This window comes from Neolamprologus multifasciatus, chromosome 3 (assembly GCF_963576455.1).
Source record: "Neolamprologus multifasciatus chromosome 3, fNeoMul1.2, whole genome shotgun sequence".
NCBI classification, from domain to species: Eukaryota; Metazoa; Chordata; class Actinopteri; order Cichliformes; family Cichlidae; genus Neolamprologus; species Neolamprologus multifasciatus.
The window spans coordinates 41,383,489-41,404,466 of NC_140441.1; the positions used below are offsets into that span (position 1 = coordinate 41,383,489).

Below are 20,978 nucleotides of genomic sequence, written 5' to 3' on the forward strand. Positions count from 1 at the left end.
CACAGAATCACTTTTCACATGTTAGCCTCACACGTCCTGTTCTTGTCTTATTGTCAGTTACTGTTAATAATCAGGTCCTACATTTCTGAGCAGACATAATATATTTTCAGGCTGCAGTATTTTTAATGCTACTGGAGCTGATTTCTGTTAGCTGTGGCCCCTGAAGAAGTAGACAAAAGTTTTGTTCGATAGAGGCATCGATTCACAACTTTATCTGTCAAGACAAAGAGAGATTCAGATATCAGCACATCAGCCCTGCATATGTGGACAAGAGGACCTGCCTTTGCAAATCATTTTGTGTAACTTTCAAACTTTAATAGTCATTATTTCCTTGAGTTGAAACCACTAATAAAAACAATTGACATTAGCCCATTGTGCCAACACAGGCACACTCACACTCGAATAGTGAAGTAAAACCTGTGGGTTATAAGTCCTTTTAGAGTTGAACTCCAAATCCTGCAGGTCAGCAGTGATAGCAGTCATGGGAACACAGAGGCTTGTTTTTCCAAACAATACGATCTATCTGATTTCAGATTTATAGCAGAAATCTGCAGGCAAAGCTCCATTTTGTCTCTAATGTTCATCAAAGGCTTGTAGAAGCAAGTCCACTCGGTGGTAGCCATCTTGGCAACAATTTCATGCAGTTTTTCCAGCTAAACAAAAAAGAAGGGGTCATATCCAGAGCATTAAAACATTAAAACTCCATATATGGAGTGTCCAATCACATCTAACTATCAAATAAACCAATAAACAGTCCAGTGCAACAACATGTCTGGTTCATTATCATTTAGATTGTACTTCCAAATGATTCTTTGGGTCTAGTGGGTCTTACACTAAACTCTCCTACACACATCTGTTCAGGATCCATTGAGTCTGGTTTTAAATTTACACCTCAGTAATGCCACAGTGCAAAAATTGTTGCCAGCACTCAGTTTTCCAACGATTTGGATAAGTTCTAAGATTTCACAGATGAATCCATGCAGAGCTGAGATAGCATCTGAACAAATAAAACAAAAACATTAACAAACAAGAAAACATCCCCCTTAAACATGTCAGGACTGATCTGTAAGTTCAAACTCCTCACACCGTGTCAGCGTGGACTCACTGCGGGGGTATAAAACTCAGATACTCGTCTTCTGCAGAAGAATCTGAACACGTCAGACGGAACAGACGAACCGTCGCCATCATGTCCAGGATCACAGGGATGACGCAGCTGCTCATCATTCTGGTCAGCAGCCTGGGTGACAGCACAGGTACATACGAGGATCATTAGTTTTGAACTTTTTATGCATGGCTGTATAACTCTGTTTTACTCGCCAACGGGACGATAACTAACTGACTCATTTTAAATGTAAACTATTGTGCACCACTTTGTCTGCCTGTGAGTTTGAGAGGAAATGTTATACGGGGTTGATGGATAATGTTTTACGTTCGTATAAATGATTTCTCACTTGTTTGCTTTTCTTTTTCACTGAGGGCAGAGTCTGTTGCTCAGTCTGGTGTAACCAAACAGGATATTCTCAGATGCAGATGCACAAGTAAGTTACCAGCAGTTTTGTTTGGTAATGTCATTGTTGCAGTTGTAACTGCAACAAAACACACAAACACCAACATTGCAGTCCTCAGGGCTGCTATGATGCTACATTGAAGTGTGTCCTATGGATTGGTTTGCAAATCTGTGCCGTTGTAAATGTTACATAAAGTTGGTTAACTGGCAATGACTGGAGTGAAATGGTTTCAGTGACCACCTCTATTCTCTCTTGCAGAGTCTTCCAGGGGCAAGCTTAGGTGTCCCCAACCACTCCAACCCACAGACAACAAAGAGAAACAGGCTCTGAAAAAATGCCTCTGCAGCTCAGGAAAACAAGGCAGTAAGTGAAAAGTAGTCATGTTTGTTTGAGGTTCATGTTTCCTGTAATAATGTTCAGTAAAGATATTTAAGTTGGTGATTTTTGTCTTTTGTAGAGCGTCCACAGCTTCTGCGATTCTGCCACAGAAGTGTGTTTGGGGGGGTTGCTACACCGCTCTGATATAAATCAGTGGAATCATAAACAAACTTGATATGAAATCCCATTTTGTATGATGTTAATCTTTTTATATGTTTGTGAATTTTCTACTGCTGTAAATAAAAAACAGATCTTCATCAGAGTTTTGTGTTCATATTGTTGTATGCATTATTATATTATTTGGTTCCATCATATATTTACAAAAAATGAGATCAGTTTCAGTTCTTCCATTCAAAATTACATTAAAGTTAAAGGAAAAGGGAAGGATTTTCCCTGATGTCATTAAAGCACGCATAGCTTTGAAGCCATGTGATGGTTATGAAACTGTGGTTATGTCTCATCGCCACTGTTACATAGAATTATACCTTTTTGTCTCAACACTGCATTCTTTTTCATTTTTCTAATTATTCAGTTCAGTTACATTTTATTTCTATAGCGCCACAAAGTTGTCTCAAGGAGCTTTATACTTTTTTTTAACAGGATATCAAATTATTACAGCCTGTCCCCCTTTTCAGTTCTCATCTTGTTTCTTCTTGTCAGTTCATACTGTTAATAGTCAGGTCGTATATTTTTAAAGAGACGACTATGCAAAAGGTTTGAGGCTCCTCTCATTTCTTTACATTTTCAAGGAAAAGAGGAAATAGTCATAGTGAGTTGAAATATGTTCAAACATAGGTGGGAACACAATATATACTTGTATACAATATACAAGTCAAACTAAATGAGTCAAAACCAGATGACAATTCTGATGAGCTTGAAAGTCAGAATTTGGTGTGGCCGGTTTTATCCTTCAACACAGACTGAACTTTGTTGGGCAGCTTTCTTGTAATTTCTTTAAGTAGTCTTCAGGAATAGTTCTCAGGCTTCTTGAAGGACATCCAAAGCTCTTCTTTGGATGTTTGCTGCCTTTTGTTCCATTCTCTGTCAAGATGATTCCACATTGTTTTAGTAATGTTGAGGTCAATTCATGACTGATAGTCTTCCATTGTGTTTCTTTCTGTCCAGGTAGGCTTTGACTGGATTAGATCATATAATCATGTTGCAAATTGTCAATCAGTTTCTTTCCAGATGGTCCCAAAAGGTTGATTCTGTTCATCTGGATGTAGCATCCAATGAACTGTTTATGAGGTTGGGGAAACCTGCAGTCAGCTGAGACTGAAGAAGCCAATTGGATGATTTAAGAAACGCTACGTCCAGATGAACAGAATCAACCTTTTGGGATTTACTTACTTAGATGATTGAGCATGCATCAAGACTTTCTAGATGCTCTTGCATGGTAGATTAAAGACTGACAGTACATTTCAATGTTTATAATTCTGTCAATTTTAAATAGCACCAACACCACTGTCTAAAATGCAGCTCCAAACATGACAGAGCCGCCACCGTGTTTTACAGATGGCTGTAAAACCCTGTTGTGCCTCTCCTCCCCTTTTCTGTTCATGCTAAAAAAATTGTTGCATTTGTTCAACTACATTGGACAGTTTTTGCTGTGACATTTAGATGGTAGAGTCAGAATTTGATATAAACACCATGAAATTGGGGATTTTACTGGAATTTTGCTTTCTAAGTTTAAACTAAGAAAATAGGTGTTTCCCAAAATGACAAAGTCTAGCTTTGCTTTATTTCACAACTATTGCGTTTTGGTTGTGAAATGAGAACATTACTCTGTGGGCCTGTGAAATATTAAGTACAGTATTACAACAGATCACCACAGTATGAAACACAATATGAGTTATTTTTAGTACTTTCTATGTTCTATGAAAATATTAATGTCCTTCTCACCATTCCCCTCTCTTCTTTTCTAGCTATTTCTTGTCAGTTGTGCTGTCAATAATCTCCATTTTCTTATATTTTTCATACCCACCTATTTACTGCCTACGAGGAATGTCACCTCTTTTAATCTCTTTTATGATCATTCGTCTCAGCTTTAGCCCTGATGCAAGAGAAGAACAGGTTCTTTGTGATAAGGGTAAGCGTTAGTGAATGGGCCTTTCCTGTTATCTGTTTTGCACACTTCAACAACAATGAGAAATCAGATATCATAGTGGAGACATTGTTTGTGGTAAAATGGTTTATCAAGAAGAATTACTGGAAACCCTGTTCGGATGGTGAAATTCCAAACTACAAATTTTCTATATTAGAGGTGTGTGAGTTATGCAATCGTTTTATTTTACACCGCTTCCTACAAATGTTCATGTCTAAACTACTTTTTACACTTTAACCAACCTCTCACTGGACTCAGCACAGTGCAGGTCAGCAAGGCAAACTGTCATGAGAACAAAAAGGCCTGTTTGTCTCGTTTCACCCATATTTACACCAAAACATTACAGTCAGGTGGTGACTTATGAGCAGCATTCAGACATGTAAGTAAAATAGGGAAGAGTAAAAGAAAGAAAAAGAGTAGAGCAGAAAACTTGGCTTACAACGGTTTGGATAAGGTGAGTCATCTATTCTATCATGTCTGGTTGAACATTTCCAGACTCTCTGGAACAGCGATGTGAATTATTCCTCAGACGGAAGGCTGCCTGTAATCCGGTCTGCTCTAGTGGAATATTTTATCTCCTCAGAGACTGGAATGTGGCTGAAGAGATAAAGCTAAATAACAGCTTATGTTAGAAGACAGCAGTGTTTAATACTTTAAAGAGTGAGGGACAGCTTGCTCCCGAGGTCACAAACAAAATGTTTGCTAGTTTGTACATCTGTACCTGTTTTTTTTGTTTGTTTGGGTTTTTTTTGCTGCTGTGTAGAGATGTTAATCTGTGTGGGTTATGCTGGGGCAGAAATAAACAAAGTAAAACATAACTCATTGCTACAATAACTGCAAAAATGTTCACAGGTGTTTATTTTCCTAATTCCTAAGCTATTGATAATATAATTTCATTTTTGAATGAGGGAATGTCTCATTTCTGTGGTGAACTCCCGACTTGGGGAGTTTTATATTTTGTGGATCGGGCAGGGGTCGGGGTGGAAATCCTGGTGACCCTGAGCCTGGTTTCTGGTTAAATCTGGCTTTAGGAGTATGAAATATGACTTCTGGTAGAAGAGGTGTTGAGCAGGAGTAGGTAGACTTGTATTTGTCCAGTTTGGTACCTACAGATTGGGTTTTTTCCCCCCCCCCCACTGGATTAGAGAATTGCTTCTGTGTGCCTTGGACCTGGAACCTGGAACAGGTCCTGACTGTCATTTGTGCTCATGTGCCACATCATGTTTGTACTCAACCTTCTTGGAGTCCCTGGGAAAGATGTTTGAAGGTACGCATGATGGGGACACTATTGTTCAGCTGGACTGCTTCAGTGCTCACATGGACAATGACGGTGTGATTGGGAGGGAAGACCTGAGTGATCTGAATTCACGTGGTCTTTTCTTGTTGCACTTCTGTGCTAACCACTGTGTGTCAATTACAAACACTGTATTTGAGCATAAGATTGTCCATATGTGCACTTGGCACCAGGATGCCCTAAGACACAGTTTGAGGATTGATTTTGTAATCTTATCATTAAACCTGCAACCATATGTCTTAGACATTTTGGTAAAGAGAGAAACAGAGGCATCAGCTGATTGCCACCTGGTGTTGAGTTGGATCAGGCGGCAGTGGGAGATGCTGGAGAAACCTGGTTTACTCTATGTACAGTAAAGGCTCTTAAGTAGTGTCTGGGAAAAACCTGCTCCACAGGATCTTCAAATCCCAGCTTTGGTAAAGCTTTGAGAGCATTCCAAGGGTCCACAATGAGTCCCTCATATCGTGCACCTCTGTTGCCAAAGCTGATTTATGGAGCTGTGGCTCCAAGGTAGCTGATGCCTGAGTGGCAGTAAACCCCCAAACCAGATAGACCATAGAGGTGAAGGTAGCAGCTAAGATGAAGAAGGAGTCCTGTGAAGCATGGGACTCTGGAGGCAGACTTGGTCAACTTCAAGGTATTTCTAGCAAATCATCAGGTGAAAGAGGAAGGGGTAGTGACTTCCTCCTCACACTGCATAGAGTGGGCAAGGACAGCTGCTAACCTCAAATTAGAGAGTATAATTTGGTGGTAGAAAGAATGCTTAAATGATCTCTTCAATCCCACTTACACACCTTCTGCAGTGGTCTGGGACAAAGGGGGATGAATTGAACCTCATGTTCAGAAGGAGCAATGCAGTCCAACCACCCTTTGGACTGCTCTTCACCCTAGGGTGAGGAGCTTGGTCATATGGGAGGGGCTTAGAGTAGAGCCAGTACTCCTTCACACTGAAAGGAGCCAATTGAGGTAATTAGTGCATCTGATCAGGGTGACTCCTTGATGCCTCTTAGGTGAGGTGTTTCCTACCATGTGCTACCAGGAGAAGGATAGAGGGCAGATTCAGGATAGAATCTCTCCACGACGCTGGCAAGATTAAATCTCTTGGTTGGCATGGGAATGCTTCTTCAGTGTCCCCACAGATGATCTTGGGAGAGGAAATATCAGGGTATCTCTGCTCTGACCCAAACTTGAATAAGCAACAAAAAATGGATAGATGGACTAAACTTCAACATGTAATGAGCATCGCCAAGGAATGTATTTGCAATTATAATATAGTTCTCTTCTTATCTTTTATCTTCTAATGTTAATCCACTTTTCTTTTGAATAGTTCAATAATGTTGCGACAGGTGGTACAGGTTCAGCCACAGAGCACGGTTCAAGAGGAAGAGCAATGGAGCACTGGTCTGTGTGAGTGCTACAAAGACATGGGTGACTGTAAGTATATGAAATTATTACATTGTCTTTGCTGATCCCCAGTGATTGACTGATAGTTGGATTGAACTCTTATTACCTGTCAGTGATTTAATATAGTGTATTTATGTAATCTATGCAGGCTGTTTTGCCCTGTGCTGCCTCCCAGTCTTTACCTGTAAAGTGACCAGTGCAGTGGGAGCTTGCCCATGCCTACCTCTGCTGGACTGTATAGGCTGTGTACCACCAGCCTCTCTTGCCATGAGGGCGTCTGTCAGGCAGCGATATGGCATAAAGGTACTAGAAAACAGCATAACTGTTGCCTTTTTTTAAAAAAAAACAAAAACAAACCCATAAAATTGTTTCCTGATGAAATTCTAAGATGTACCACACTCAAATTCACATGAGATTTTAAAATAAAACCTGTGAGGTCTAAGCATCTCTAATCCCACTACCCACATAGCAAGCAGGTCTGACCCAGATCTGGCATCAAGCTGGCACTTCTGACTGATCAGTGTTATGGCAGGGTGTTATGTCAACCAGATGTGGGCCAGGTCTGGCAATGATGGCACTATTTATGTTTTCTATTTTCCTATTTTAGTTAGAAGACCCAAATGCCATGTTGCAATACTATACTGCTATGGTAGACAACGTTTCAAATGCAGGGTTGACAGGTTTGTGAGTGTACACTTACTGACGGTTTACTCACCTTTGCTAGTTGGTGGCTGTAGCTCAGGCGGTAGAGCAGGTTGCCTACTGGGCGATCGTGGCTCAAGAGTTGGGAGTTCGCCTTGTAATCGGAAGGTTGCCGGTTCGAGCCCCGGCTTGGACAGTCTCGGTCGTTGTGTCCTTGGGCAAGACACTTCACCCGTTGCCTACTGGTGGTGGTCAGAGGGCCCGGTGGCGCTAGTGTCCGGCAGCCTCGCCTCTGTCAGTGCGCCCCAGGGTGGCTGTGGCTACAATGTAGCTTGCCATCACCAGTGTGTGAATGTGTGTGTGAATGGGTGGATGACTGGATATGTAAAGCGCTTTGGGGTCCTTAGGGACTAGTAAAGCGCTATATAAATACAGGCCATTTACCATTTACTGATTGGAAGGTTAATGGTTCAATCCCTGGCTCCTCCAGTCTGCATGTCAAGAGTGTGAATGTAGTTAGAAAGCACTCAGTTTAGAGAAAGTGGGTGAATGTTGTATGGAGCACTTTAAGTAATCCAGGAGAGTAGAAAAGCTCTGCGTAAGAGTCAGTCCACTCACTGTCTGAATAGAGTTTCATTGTGTTACTTTTGCACTATTATGTTCCGGCACATGTTGTTATTACATGGCTTGATTAAGGTAAACATTAGGCTGACATATGGGGCCAGAGCTGAAACTGTTCTGGGCCAGCACAGTATGTCTGCAACTGGCCCGTGGCTGCACACAACTTACACATGGCCCACATACCGCAAAGAATGACGGCCCTTTGGTGGCCCAGATCAGGTTTGCAAGAGGTAATTCACACATGGGCCAGCACAGGACCACCAGTGTGTCTGCAACTGGCCTTGTGCTGGCCCATGTGTGGGCCAGCACAAGGTTGGCCCACACATGGGCTGGTTTGCCAGAGGGCCCAGACCTCTGGCAAACCAGGTCTGGGCCGCCAAAGGGCCGTCATTCTTTGCGGTATGTGGGCCATGTGTAAGCACATTGTGTGGGCCAGATCCGGCCCATATTAATTTTGCTCTGTTGGTAGGGGCAGCTGGCTTCTCTGAGCCTCACTAAAACATTAATAATAGAATTAATAATACAATTAAACATTAATGACAAACAAAAATCTCAGTATATGTATATTTGAAATAAGTAAACCTCCAGTAACACTTACATAACACTTACATAATACAACCTAAAAAAAATATGCACAAATAGATATTTTAGTTCATGTCTTCCAGTCAGTCTCAAATTTCGAACTTTATAGCCTAAGGCGCTAGAGAAATTGTGCCTTAGACTGTAAAGTTCCAAGGTGGGTCTTTGTAGCAGTTTTGTAATTATTTAATTCAAGTTCTTATTTCTTCCAGTGTTTGGGCTTAAATCCTATCCAGATCTATTTTTAATGGACAATGGAGTGGTGGCAAATGTTTTTTCTTTCTTTTTTTGAGGTAGAAATGACTGTCTTTGACTGACAAGATGAAGTGCTAAGCTAAAGTTATAACTCAGAGCTAGCAAGCTTTGGTTTCATAGAGACAGTAACTATTTACTGCTAAGATGCAGATAAAATACTAGAAACTCACATTTTAGTGAGTCCAGAGCTCCAGAGGTTGCTGCTTAGTAAACCCAAATGGTTAGTTAATGAAAAGTAACATTTTGATAATGCTAATAAGGCTAACAATCGCATAGAAAGGCTACATGTCTACTTATCCTGGACACTACAAGGTTTTTAAATTCCCCTGAAAAGACTGACACCATGTCTTCCAAAATATATTTTCCCATGTGCTTCACTGATGATAATATTAGAAACTACTATCTAAAGCTGGGGAGCTGCTTCACACGAGTTTTAGCGAGGTTTGTGATTAAATGCTAGCTAGCTTATCATTTTTTCAACCCAAAAAAACACAATTTTATTTTTAGTTTTTGATATTCACAGTATGATTTGATGTCTGCTGTCAGCAAAAAAATGTCTCAAAGTTAAGGGATCACTGCTATACACAAGCATCTGTTATTAACTTTGTTAAGACTGTATTAATAAAACTTAGCTGTTCTGCAAAACAGGTGCCACTTCTGTACCATGTAGTCATATGTGGGTCTGTATTGTTGTATAAGTGGGTTTCAATGTTTCCCTCACTTCTTCTGTTGGCCGTATTTAACAGGATATAGGCATATTGTCTGAATAAATCTTATATGTAATTGCCAGTGAACAAAACTGACCATGGTCTGTTAAAATTCAGTGTTGGCACCAACACTGATGTGATTAAAGCTTTTGTCACAGTTTTCTCAGTGAATAAATGATAGAGCCATTTACCACAGGGCTCTTCCATGTTCAGTCTGGAAGACAAGTTAAACTTTACCCTAACTGTTAGCGATTATAAAGTCTTTCATTCAAATGAAGGAATCTATCCCTGTAGCTGTAGTTGATGTCATGATAAACAGAATGTGACTGATTGCTTCCCGATGCAGCGCATTGTGTCCCCAGCTCAATTACACAGAGCTGCTGGGCCTTTGAATAATTCTGACTGTAGCTGAGGAGATTGAGGTATATAAGTGATGAATCACAATAACAGCACACAGGAGAAATAGATCCAACGTCACGACGTGCTATCGTAATGACACCAGTTATTACTTGAGCAACGCAAACAACATTGTTAGTCTGTGCGGTAACATTAGATATTTGTTAATTATTAAATAAATAAGCGTGCATAACTGCTATGAATAACCAAATGAATAAACAACTAAGTACTGAATTGCTCCGGCACCCACCTACTGCCTCACTGCTGTGTTTGTCCACACTGAGCACTCATCCACCTGGATGTGTGAACACAGACTCCTGATAGACATCAGGTCGCCGTCACTGATCAGTGCTCAGCTAATATGAAACAGCTGTTTCCCATGCAAACAACAAATGTTCAGTTTGATGTGGGATAAGGCCAGCCTGTCCTTTCTGGGACAGTGAAGAAAAGGAGAGATATGGTGGGAGTGGTTGAAGGCCAGCAAGGCAGATGCTGGAGCGCTGCCATCGGAGAGAAGGAGGTGGTTGGTAATGTTGGCTTTAATGGAGGTGGAGTGGGCTGTCAGTGGCTGTCAATACCGCAGAGCATGAGCTAGGAGGGTGCCAAAAATTCTTATGAAAACAAGTCCCAGCATGTAGGCTGTTTGTGAAACAAGGCAACTATTCTCTCATAAGAGAAAAGAGATAAGGCCTTAACGGTACATACCATGAAAACAAAACTTCCTTACATACTCTGACGCTCAGGGCCATCTTTCTGTAAAAATTAAATATATTTATCCCGCTATGTTTCTTCAGTTACCCCCAGTTTCACTGTTCATAGACATTCATGGTTCCCAGAGAATCACTGGAGTAGACACTGGTGATTACCAAGGCCAGCAGGATTTCTTGTAGTGCTACCATGAGATTCGCATTTTAGATGAACTGTCTAATAAATGGACTCGCATGGAATTTGGTACAACTTGTTCTCATTATTTTTTGGGCTTGAAAGTGAAATATCTTAATTTTTTATCTGATGTATTGCCAGGGACTTGTCAAAATACCCGCGAAAGTCTTTCAACTGCGGAAACACATCAAACGTGGCCGAGCTGTTGAATTCTCCAGTTTTTCTTTCACTTGTCTTTTATCATTAGCATGACACTGACGTAGTTTATAGCGAAAAATCTGTCTGATGTGTACCCTGAAAGTGTTTGTAATTTGTGTTTATCAGATGTCGGTAACGGTTTATGGCTGGCATGAGCATGAGCTGGCAAGTCTTCTAACCAACCATATTTCTTAGTGTTAAAAAGGTTTAGTCTGCTTTGCTGACTAGAAACAAAGAGTTGAAGGAAAGACAAATGCTCTTTTGCAGTTTTTCTGTAGGAGTACAGTGTACTTTCCTCCTTTTGTCAGTTCTGTACAAAAGGTTTGCATTGGACTTCAAGAACTCTGGCCCTAATCTATGAGCACATGCAACTAATAGATCACTTGATGATCTACAAAGCAAACTTGTTTAGCTGTATCCATAAACCACAGAGGTGCAGTGCACAGACTAATGTATCTGTTAATCAAAACAGAAGAACAGGACTTCATTTGCCAAAACTTCCCAGACCCACACAAAACTTCCAATTAGGCCTAATACAGTCTGTCTGTTGGTAAAGGTCATATTACATCATAATCAAGCCAAAATGAAGTTAGAAGTTTAACTTACACAAGGCTAGACCTGCTGTTCTAGAGTGAGGAGTGATAGTAGGGAAAGAAAACCGACAGAAACTGGCCTCAAAGTTGCTGTGCTGACTCAGTATCACGAAGGGAAAAATCACATGCCGTAGCTGTGCATGGAATGAACATCGGCTGTTTTGCTGTTTCTCAGACTTTATTGATTTATCAAATCTCACCCACCAGCATTTTCATCCTGACATTACTGACAAGTCCTTTCTCTGTTGCTATGAGCAAAGACTTGGCTGCAAGAAAGCCGGTGTCCTCAGAGAAAGGATTCTCACTGAAACACAAGAACACTTAGTACTCATGCACTGACAAAGATACTGCCTGCTTTTATCCACACTACATGCATTTTTGAAATCTGGCTTTCTTTGTCAAAAAGAAATGTTGCAAAACTATAGTGTAAATATTTGACTCTATTTGTAGTCTAACTTTAAGTAATCGTGCTGGTTTACTGCAGTACCAATCTGCTGCATGCCGTTTCTTTCACACCTAAATGCAAATGTTCACCTTTTGTTTGAGCCTCCCACTTGCGTTCAGGCTTCTCTTCGTGTGTCTCACAGGGGAGTGTGTGGAGCGACTGCCTGTATGGATGCTGCTGCTATCCGCTATCTTGGCTCCAGATCTCCAGAGAGCTGAAAAGAAGAGCAGCATCCCACGCCTCTTCTTCTTCTTCTTCTTCTTCAGCCAGATACACCCATCTAACATCCCTGCAGGGGGCGCACTTGGTCTAGACACATCTAAAACTGACTTTCTCCCCACAGTGTGTCCTCCAGAGTACAGGAGTTGATTTAATCACATTTCCTCTGCTCTGGAGCCACTCCCGGTTACCTCAGAGAATTCAGCAGGGACACAATGAGTCCTGCGGAGAGGAAAGTTCAGTTTGTCCCAAGATGAAGTGAAAGAGCTGAGATAAAAAGGCATTTCAATATCAGAGCCAGGGGCTTTGTGTTCCTTTGAGTAACTACTTAGATTGTGAGATTATATTCTTTCACTGGTGGAAACTAATAGAGCTCAACTCTACAAACAATTTCTTTTCAGTAACCTTAGAAGATATAGTTTCCCTTATGATGATAAGTGTATGTAAGAAAGTGTTCTTCTCTTTCCTAATGGTAAGGTAGATTTGGGGTTCATTTAGCTGGCAGTACTTCTGTGCACATAGCGAGTACTATTTATGCACATTGCTGTATTAATGTAGCATTTTTAGTGAAGTGAAACTTGTTATTGTTCTATCCTTTAATACATGCAAGACACTACAACATACTGATGGTGTAAGCATTATAAATACATATATGGATATGTAAACACTGGACATTGTTATCATAACGTCACCATTTGGTTTCATGACTCATTCGAGGTGAGAAGTTCACAATGTGCATCTTTGTTTCTTTACACCTTTTTAAGTGACAGACACTTGTGAATCACAAGGAAGCCAAACGCTAATGCATGCTTCACTTTATTAGCTATTCTACTCTAAATCGGGCCATAATTTTACAAAATGAACACCATGCTGCAATGTTATATAACAATGTTATGTACAATGACATGGATTTTATTGCTTGAGAAAATGTCTTTATAAAATGTTATTATGGGTTTCATGCAAAGAGAAGAGAGCTTTTATCTACAGTCCTAATTTAATGCTATTTTTGACACCATCTTCATATTAAGTGCTCACAACACAAACTACACAGAATGCTATTTATGAGCAAAATGCATGTGTTTTTGGTTAATAATGATTATATGGTAATGCTGTTTATACTGAATGTACCTATCAAATTAAGATTTTGAGATGAAACCCTTCATCCATCCATATTTGTGTCTTCTTATCCAGTTCAGTTCGGTTTAGTGAGTGGGCTGTTGGGGAAGAATTGAAGAATGTCAAATATTTCCATTTTGCTTCTGTAAACTCTTTGATTATTCACTGTAAATATTCAGTTTCACCGCTAATATTCCATTTCCTGTGCATATCTATTTAGCTGATCTCTGTGTCGCTGCTAAATATTTTGTGTTGGATTGTTTCAGTGACTCGTAATAAATGCTAAATGTTGTAAAGCTGATTTTAAAACAATAGTGTGATGTGAATCCAAGGAAATGGCCAAGTCAACAACTTGTCAGTGAATTTGATGAAGAACACTTGCAGTATTCAAAATATGGGCACGGAGCCACATGCCACTGCTCCGCAGTACTCCTTTGTTCTACTCTATATCCCTTTAAAGGTTTAAACAAGTCATTTTTATCAGCATTTTACGGGTAATCATCAACTTTGAGTTGGATTTTACCCACATGCTAAATCAGCATAATTTGAGAAGCTGCTGATTTAGCAACTCTCGTTCATGCATTTTGACCTTAAAGTTTCCCCGGGCCTCTGTCATGACCTCTATAACCAACCTGTGAGCCTCTGGCATCTGCAGCTGTTTTAAGGTTCAGTATAAATACAGGATCTGGACATAAACTGAGTGCAACTGAGTGAGGTAAACACAGTAGATCAAAAGGAGGCGTTTGCATATATCTAACAGCTAAAACCTCATTGATGTGTACCGACTGCTTTGTTTTTTGGTGCCTTAGGTAATGCCTTTCATGCATTACCTGTAAGATAGCAGGAAAAGTTTGGGAGTATCTGCGTTTACCTGTCCTGGATCCTTCTGGACTCATCCCATGGATGACCACAGTTGTCAGGGTGTTGACATGCCAGTGATACCGTATTGAGGCGCAGGTTCATATGACATTTATTATTACTGAGGCTTTTTTTAATAAATAAATGCCACCGTAACTGCGTCAGTACTTAGCAAACCATCACAAAAGTCACAGCTGCTTTCACGGTTTATCTGGGATCAGCTTCGACGTGTTCAGTCTGTTTTTACTTTCTCAGATTCCGTCTGAGAAATCTCGTGGTTGTTTCAGAGGGTCGTACTCCCCTCTGCACTCTACTTTTGTTCCAGGCGTTTTTGTTTAGATTGACTTGGACTGTGATTAATGACCACAGCCAAGCAATCAGCTGTGTTATAGAGCTGTTATAGCTTTGAACATGAACTATTTGATAACATTTGTTTCTTCTGTATATTTAACTCCCTTGATCCTTGCCCCTAGCTCGTGTCTGCACAGGGAACGGTATGCAATAACTGCATGTACCACTTCTTTCTGCGGGCCTTGTACTTGGTGCCAGATAGCAAGAGGGAGCCAAATGAGGAAGAATACCATCACTTTTGTCAACATGTCCCAATATGAATCATTAACAGAGACGTCACTACCATCATTCATGCTATTTGAAAAAAGCAAGGGCCATTTAGATGGATTTCTAATTCTGCTTCAAGCATGACACTTCTAAGAAAAGGATTAAAGATCAGCACATGACAGCCATAAATCATCAACATGGAGTTCAGTTGTTATATACACCTATACAGCCTATGGAGGCATGCTGGTAAACTGATGATGACTATTTATGTGCACACATTTGCAGTTATTGTTGTTTTTTATGTATTTTTGCTTTGATTTGCTTTGTATTTGCTTGATTCTTAAAATGTATTGCAAGTATATGGATGGCCCTTCAGCTTGTGGTCTCTGCTCAATGTCTTGTTATAACTGAAGAACGATTCCAAAATGAAAGTTGGACCAAAATCTGGGATGTTACATCAGTTGCAGTTGCAGGTCCGACACCTGGATTCTTATTAGACCTTCTAGCAAGAGAAACCCTTGCATTCAAGGATTACTTTTTATGCCTATTTATCAGTGAGAAAATAAAAAATAAATAAACAACAAAACGTAAAAGTGTCTAAAGAAAAAAATGAAAAGAACAAACATGCACAAACTCAGTGGCTCAAACACAGTACTTCAAAGATTTTGATGCTTCACTTATCTCGCTGAGCTAAATGACTTCATGTTTAAGTGTTAGCATTCCTAAGTTTATGATCTTAACAAAGCTTGGATAACTGCAAAAGTCTAGTGTGTTAGGTTCACCATGCAACAAATAAAATGGAATTTAGAAGAGCAAAACAACAATACTTTAGTGTTATTTTATGTGGAGGAGACATTTTTTCATAGCCATGTAGTAACCAGAGCACCTTAATTACCTAGGAGATAAAAGCCACTGACATCAGGACCAGGAAGCTCCTGACCATGCATGGAGGGTTTCACTCCAAGTCCAGCACTCTGAGCCTGTATGCTAAGCCTCCAGCTGCTTCTCTGTCTGCAAAACCGCCCATGAAAGCATTTCTGTCTCCATCTGCTGGATGTGCTGCAGCGTGCTGCGGATGCCAGATGTTGTTCGTCCCATCGCACCCTCTGCATGATTCTACGTATATTCAAACAGATGCCTTGCACCTTTTCTCCCTTGAGACATTTTGTGTCTCTACTTAGGGACACGTAACAGCTGACTATATCCACAGGCCACATCCTGCTTTTAATCCTGCTCAATCCTTACAGTATTTTAGGCCTCTGGGTTTTTATGATATTGAAATATCCAAAACACATTACTGGATGTCTTTGTCTGGATATCTCATCTCAAAAATCCGTTCTGGCTTGCTCAGTATACACAAGCTGATGCATATTTGGTTCTACTTTTGGATGTGAAAGTAAAATTTTATCAGCTTTCCTAATCCAGGAATATCATCCTATTTTTTCCATGGTATGAGATATGTAGTGCTGCCCAAACCTGTTAGGAGGTCATTTGTGAGAAGACGAGCGTGCATGTTGAATACATGGATTAAAATGAATGAAAGTGGTCTAAGGAGATTGCAAAGAAAAGTGTCTGGACTTCTTTAAGTTGCTTGAAGACGTTTCACCTCTCATCTGAGAAGCTTTTTCCGTTTTAAGGTCAAATGGTGGAGAGTCCCAGATTTAAACCCATTGGGAGTTTCCCCCCAAAGAGGGACAAAAGGACCCCCTGATGATCCTCTACCTAATCACATGAGCCAAGGTGTGAAAATGGGTGTGGGTCACAATCAGCCAGGGTTTCGGGTGAGCTCATTGTGAAACCTGGCCCTACCCTATCATGTGATTTCTTGAGGTCAGATGGCCCAGGATGTGAGTGGGCGTTAAGGCGTCTTGGAAGGTGGCTGCAGTTAAACCTTTACTCAAAAAGCCATCTCTAGACCCAGCAGTCTTAGCTAATTATAGGCCAATCTCCAACCTTCCTTTCATATCAAAAATCCTTGAAAGAGTAGTTGTCAAACAGCTAACAGATCATCTGCAGAGGAATGGTTTATTTGAAGAGTTTCAGTCAGGTTTCAGAGTTCATCACAGCACAGAAACAGCTTTATTGAAGGTTACAAATGATCTTCTTATGGCCTCTGACAGTGGACTCATCTCTGTGCTTGTCCTTCTTGACCTTAGTGCAGCATTCGATACTGTTGACCATAATATCCTATTAGAGCGATTAGAACATGCTGTAGGTATTACAGGTATTGCACTGCAGTGGTTTGTATCATATCTATCTAATAGACTCCAATTTGTGCATGTAAATGGAGAGTCCTCTTCACACACTGAGGTTAATTATGGAGTTCCACAGGGTTCGGTGCTAGGACCAATTCTGTTTACATTATACATGCTTCCCCTAGGCAGCATCATTAGAAGACATAGCATACATTTTCACTGCTATGCAGATGACACCCAGCTCTATCTGTCCATGAAGCCAGATAACACACACCAATTAGTTAAACTGCAGGAATGTCTTAAAGACATAAAGACTTGGATGGCCACTAACTTTCTGCTTCTTAACTCAGATAAAACTGAGGTCATTGTACTCGGCGCTGAAAAGCTTAGAAATATGGTATCTAACCAGATTCTTACTCTGGATGGCATTACCTTGGCCTCCAGTAACACTGTGAGGAACCTTGGAGTCATTTTTGACCAGGATATGTCCTTCAACGCACATATTAAACAAATATGTAAGACTGCGTTCTTCCATTTGCGCAACATCTCTAAAATTAGAAATATCCTGTCTCAGAGTGACGCTGAAAAACTAGTTCATGCATTTATTACTTCCAGGCTGGACTACTGCAATTCATTATTATCAGGATGTCCAAAAAACTCACTGAAAAGCCTTCAGTTAATCCAAAATGCTGCAGCAAGAGTACTGACAGGGACTAGAAGGAGAGAGCATATTTCTCCTGTTTTGGCTTCCCTTCATTGGCTTCCTGTTAAATCCAGAATTGAATTCAAAATCCTGCTCCTCACATACAAGGTCTTAAATAATCAGGCCCCATCTTATCTTAATGACCTTGTAGTACCATATCACCCTATTAGAGCACTTCGCTCTCGCTCTGCAGGCCTACTTGTTGTTCCTAGAGTATTTAAAAGTAGAATGGGAGGGAGAGCCTTCAGTTTTCAGGCCCCTCTTCTGTGGAACCAGCTTCCAGTTTGGATTCAGGAGACAGACACTATCTCTACTTTTAAGATTAGGCTTAAAACCTTCCTTTTTGCTAAAGCATATAGTTAGGGCTGGACCAGGTGACCCTGAATCCTCCCTTAGTTATGCTGCAATAGATGTAGGCTGCCGGGGGATTCCCATGATGCATTGAGTTTTTCCTTTCCAGTCACCTTTCTCACTCACTATGTATTAACTGACCTCTCTGTATTGAATCGTATCTGTTATTAATCTCTGTCTCTCTTCCACAGCATGTCTTTATCCTGTCTTCCTTCTCTCACCCCAACCGGTCGCAGCAGATGGCCGCCCCTCCCTGAGCCTGGTTCTGCCGGAGGTTTCTTCCTGTTAAAAGGGAGTTTTTCCTTTCCACTGTCGCCAAAGTGCTTGCTCATAGGGGGTCATATGATTGTTGGGCTTTTCTCTGTATCTATGAAGCGCCTTGAGGCGACATTTGTTGTGATTTGGCGCTATATAAATAAAATTGAATTGAATTGAATTGAATTGAATTGAATTGAAGGGAACTCAAAACTGGACTATAGATGGCAGACAGTTGGTGTCGTAAACCACCACCTCTGTTCAAAGATGGTCGCTCACAGTGGACATAGATGGCTTCTTTCACTCCTCTTTCAAACCATCTGTCCTCTCTGTCCAAAATGTGAACATTGGCATCCTCGAAAGAGTGACCTTTGACCTTTAGATGCAGATGGACAGCTGAGTCTTGTCCTGTGGAGGTGGCTCTTCTATGTTGTGCCATGCGCTTGTGAAGTGGCTGTTTGGTCTCTCCAATGTAGAGGTCTGGGCATTCCCCGCTACACTGTAGAGCATACACCACATTGTTGAGTCTGTGTATTGGAGTGGTTCACCTGACTTCTTTATGAACAACTTAAAGAAGTCCAGACGCTTTTCTTTCCAAGCTCCTTAGACTTAGACTTGACCTGGATGACTGAGAACCTTCACAGACATGAAGGAAAGTTATCGTGCCTCAGAGATAAACAGCATGTGTTTGCGTGCTAATTTATCAGCTAACACTGGAAAACTTAGTTAGCAAACTGCATCCGCGCTAATTACAGTTAAAAAAATGACTCACCAAACCTGAGGCATAAACCACTTGTAGCACACAGTGTAATACTGCCACATAAATCCCAACACCGCAAACGGTGAACAGTGATGACAAGAAATGACATGAACCAAGGTCGGGAAATACAGGTTGATGTATTTCCTAACATTCGTCTCCACAAACTTATTAGAAAGGACCTGTATTCACAACCGCAAGTTTCAAACGCTTTTCACACCTGACATTAACTTTATTAATTTCAGTGGGAAAGGCATTGCTTGGAGAATGCATAGGTTTGTTTTCGCAGATTGAGCTAACCAGAGACCGAATCCCAGTGCCTCGTTAGTTGTTCCTGTCGTACACATGACAAACCACATGTGATCACACTGGAGCAGTGCTTGCAGGTTAATTCTACGCTTTGGTGTAAGTAGAATTTACATGCTTGGTAATGGGATTTATCTGCTGCTTTATGCAAAGCTTTTTCTGTTGGGGACTTCGGAGGTTGATTCTACTGCTGAAGCCTGATCTGCACAGAAATGGAGCTTGGAGCTAGTTCTCTCCACAGATGAATGGATTTGTGTTCTTTTCAATTCTTCAGAGCTGCACGTCTGTACGTCTGTGGGCCGCCTATACCTCCAACTGACTCCTGCTCTTTGGCCCGGGTTTATGTAACTCCACAGAGACAGAGGATAGGTGGGGCAGGCTGTGTTTCACTGATATGACTGCTGAACACTGAATCAGGCTGTTATTGTAACTACTTTATTATTTTCCCTCCGCTGTGTGACCTTGCTGCTTCCTTCTTCCCTCGTTCCCTAAAACACCCATCTCACACTCAGTCACACTCTTGTGTTCTACAACTTTGCTGCCTTTGCAAACATTAAAGAAACATTATTCTGTCCCTTAAACATGGGTCTCTTCTACTTTAATGTTCCTCACAGCTTCATTCAAACAGTCCTGTTCCTCTCCCTGTGAAAATGATCCAGAGTACTTGCAGACATTTGTGATTGTAAATGTGCGTGACTCTGTCACATTGGCTGTCTAATCAATCAGCTTGGGATGAGCTTGAGGGACCTTAAAGAATCAGGCTCACAGAGTTTATGCTCTTGCTTCACCTGAGCAGTGTCCATACTACCAAAATATACAATCTCAGCCAGCTTTTCTATCAAACTGTTGTTATCATCATCAATAATATAATCTGAATCTATTTTTGGTCATTTTTTTTAGGCCCTATATACCTCGAACACCTTGAAATGTCAATTTTGACATAGATTAGCAGTTAAGGCTGAAGAAGTAGGGCAGGTTGTCGGTAAATTTCAAGGTCAGCATTTCAATACCTGCGTCCCATCTTTCAGTTGCACATAAACTGCATGTATGAAACATAACAATGTGTGTGACTTAAAGAATAAAGTGTTTTGTCAGTGTTTTGATTGGTCAGTAAGTCCAGAATGCACTAACTATATGCAGTGTTGGGGAGTAACGGAATACATGTACCGCCGTTACGTATTTAAAATACAAATTATGAGTAACTGTATTCCGTTACAGTTACCGTTTAATAAGGTGGTATTTAGAATACAGTTACTTTGTTGAAATAAATGGATTACACGGCGGTATTTTCCTGTTTCATATTGTGGCGGGTCAGGACTGTTTGGGTTTTGTTTGACAGCTACATTCTGTTGTTCCAGGCGGCAGCATTATGGTTGTCATGGTTACAGGGTGACGCGCTCTCTCTGTGATTGTGTGTTTCCTGGGTGAGAGAGCGTGTCACTACCCGATCCGTACCAGAAACCCGATCGGTACCACGCATGTGCGAACGGTGTCTACTTCCGGTCAAAGCCTTTTACGATAGTTACGGGTCAGAGTATCTGTTAAGATGTTAAGAATAATAAGTATATCTTAAAATGTTTGCAATAATGAAGCATTTCAATATAATGTAGACAAAAACGAAAAATAAAAAGATAGTTACGGATCAGGATTCCCC

General features: G+C 40.8%; 1 protein-coding gene across 2 annotated transcripts; it reads left to right on the forward strand.

Annotated features, from left to right (window-relative positions):
• The first annotated feature begins 929 nt into the window (after positions 1 to 929).
• Positions 930 to 14,831, forward strand: LOC146523223 (placenta-specific gene 8 protein-like). 2 transcript variants are annotated; one of them, XM_085152563.1, is made up of 7 exons: positions 930 to 1,253; positions 1,482 to 1,538; positions 1,767 to 1,871; positions 1,966 to 6,516; positions 6,612 to 6,718; positions 6,837 to 6,991; positions 12,149 to 14,831. In XM_085152563.1, the coding sequence occupies exons 5-7, from the start codon at positions 6,619 to 6,621 to the stop codon at positions 12,317 to 12,319; spliced, it is 426 nt and encodes a 141-aa protein (XP_085008689.1). In that variant the 5' UTR covers positions 930 to 1,253; positions 1,482 to 1,538; positions 1,767 to 1,871; positions 1,966 to 6,516; positions 6,612 to 6,618; the 3' UTR covers positions 12,320 to 14,831. The 2 variants fall into 2 exon arrangements, with proteins under 2 accessions (XP_085008689.1, XP_085008684.1); XM_085152558.1 differs by having other exon boundaries at positions 943 to 1,253; positions 1,966 to 4,444.
• The last annotated feature ends 6,147 nt before the right edge of the window (positions 14,832 to 20,978 follow it).

Excerpts from the sequence above, each read along its gene's own strand:
- LOC146523223 (XM_085152563.1), top strand. The coding sequence starts at position 6,619 with ATGTTGCGACAGGTGGTACAGGTTCAGCCACAGAGCACGGTTCAAGAG. Across the intron at positions 6,719-6,836 it reads CTACAAAGACATGGGTGACT|GCTGTTTTGCCCTGTGCTGC; the intron begins GTAAGTATATGA and ends TAATCTATGCAG. Across the intron at positions 6,992-12,148 it reads GGCAGCGATATGGCATAAAG|GGGAGTGTGTGGAGCGACTG; the intron begins GTACTAGAAAAC and ends TGTGTCTCACAG.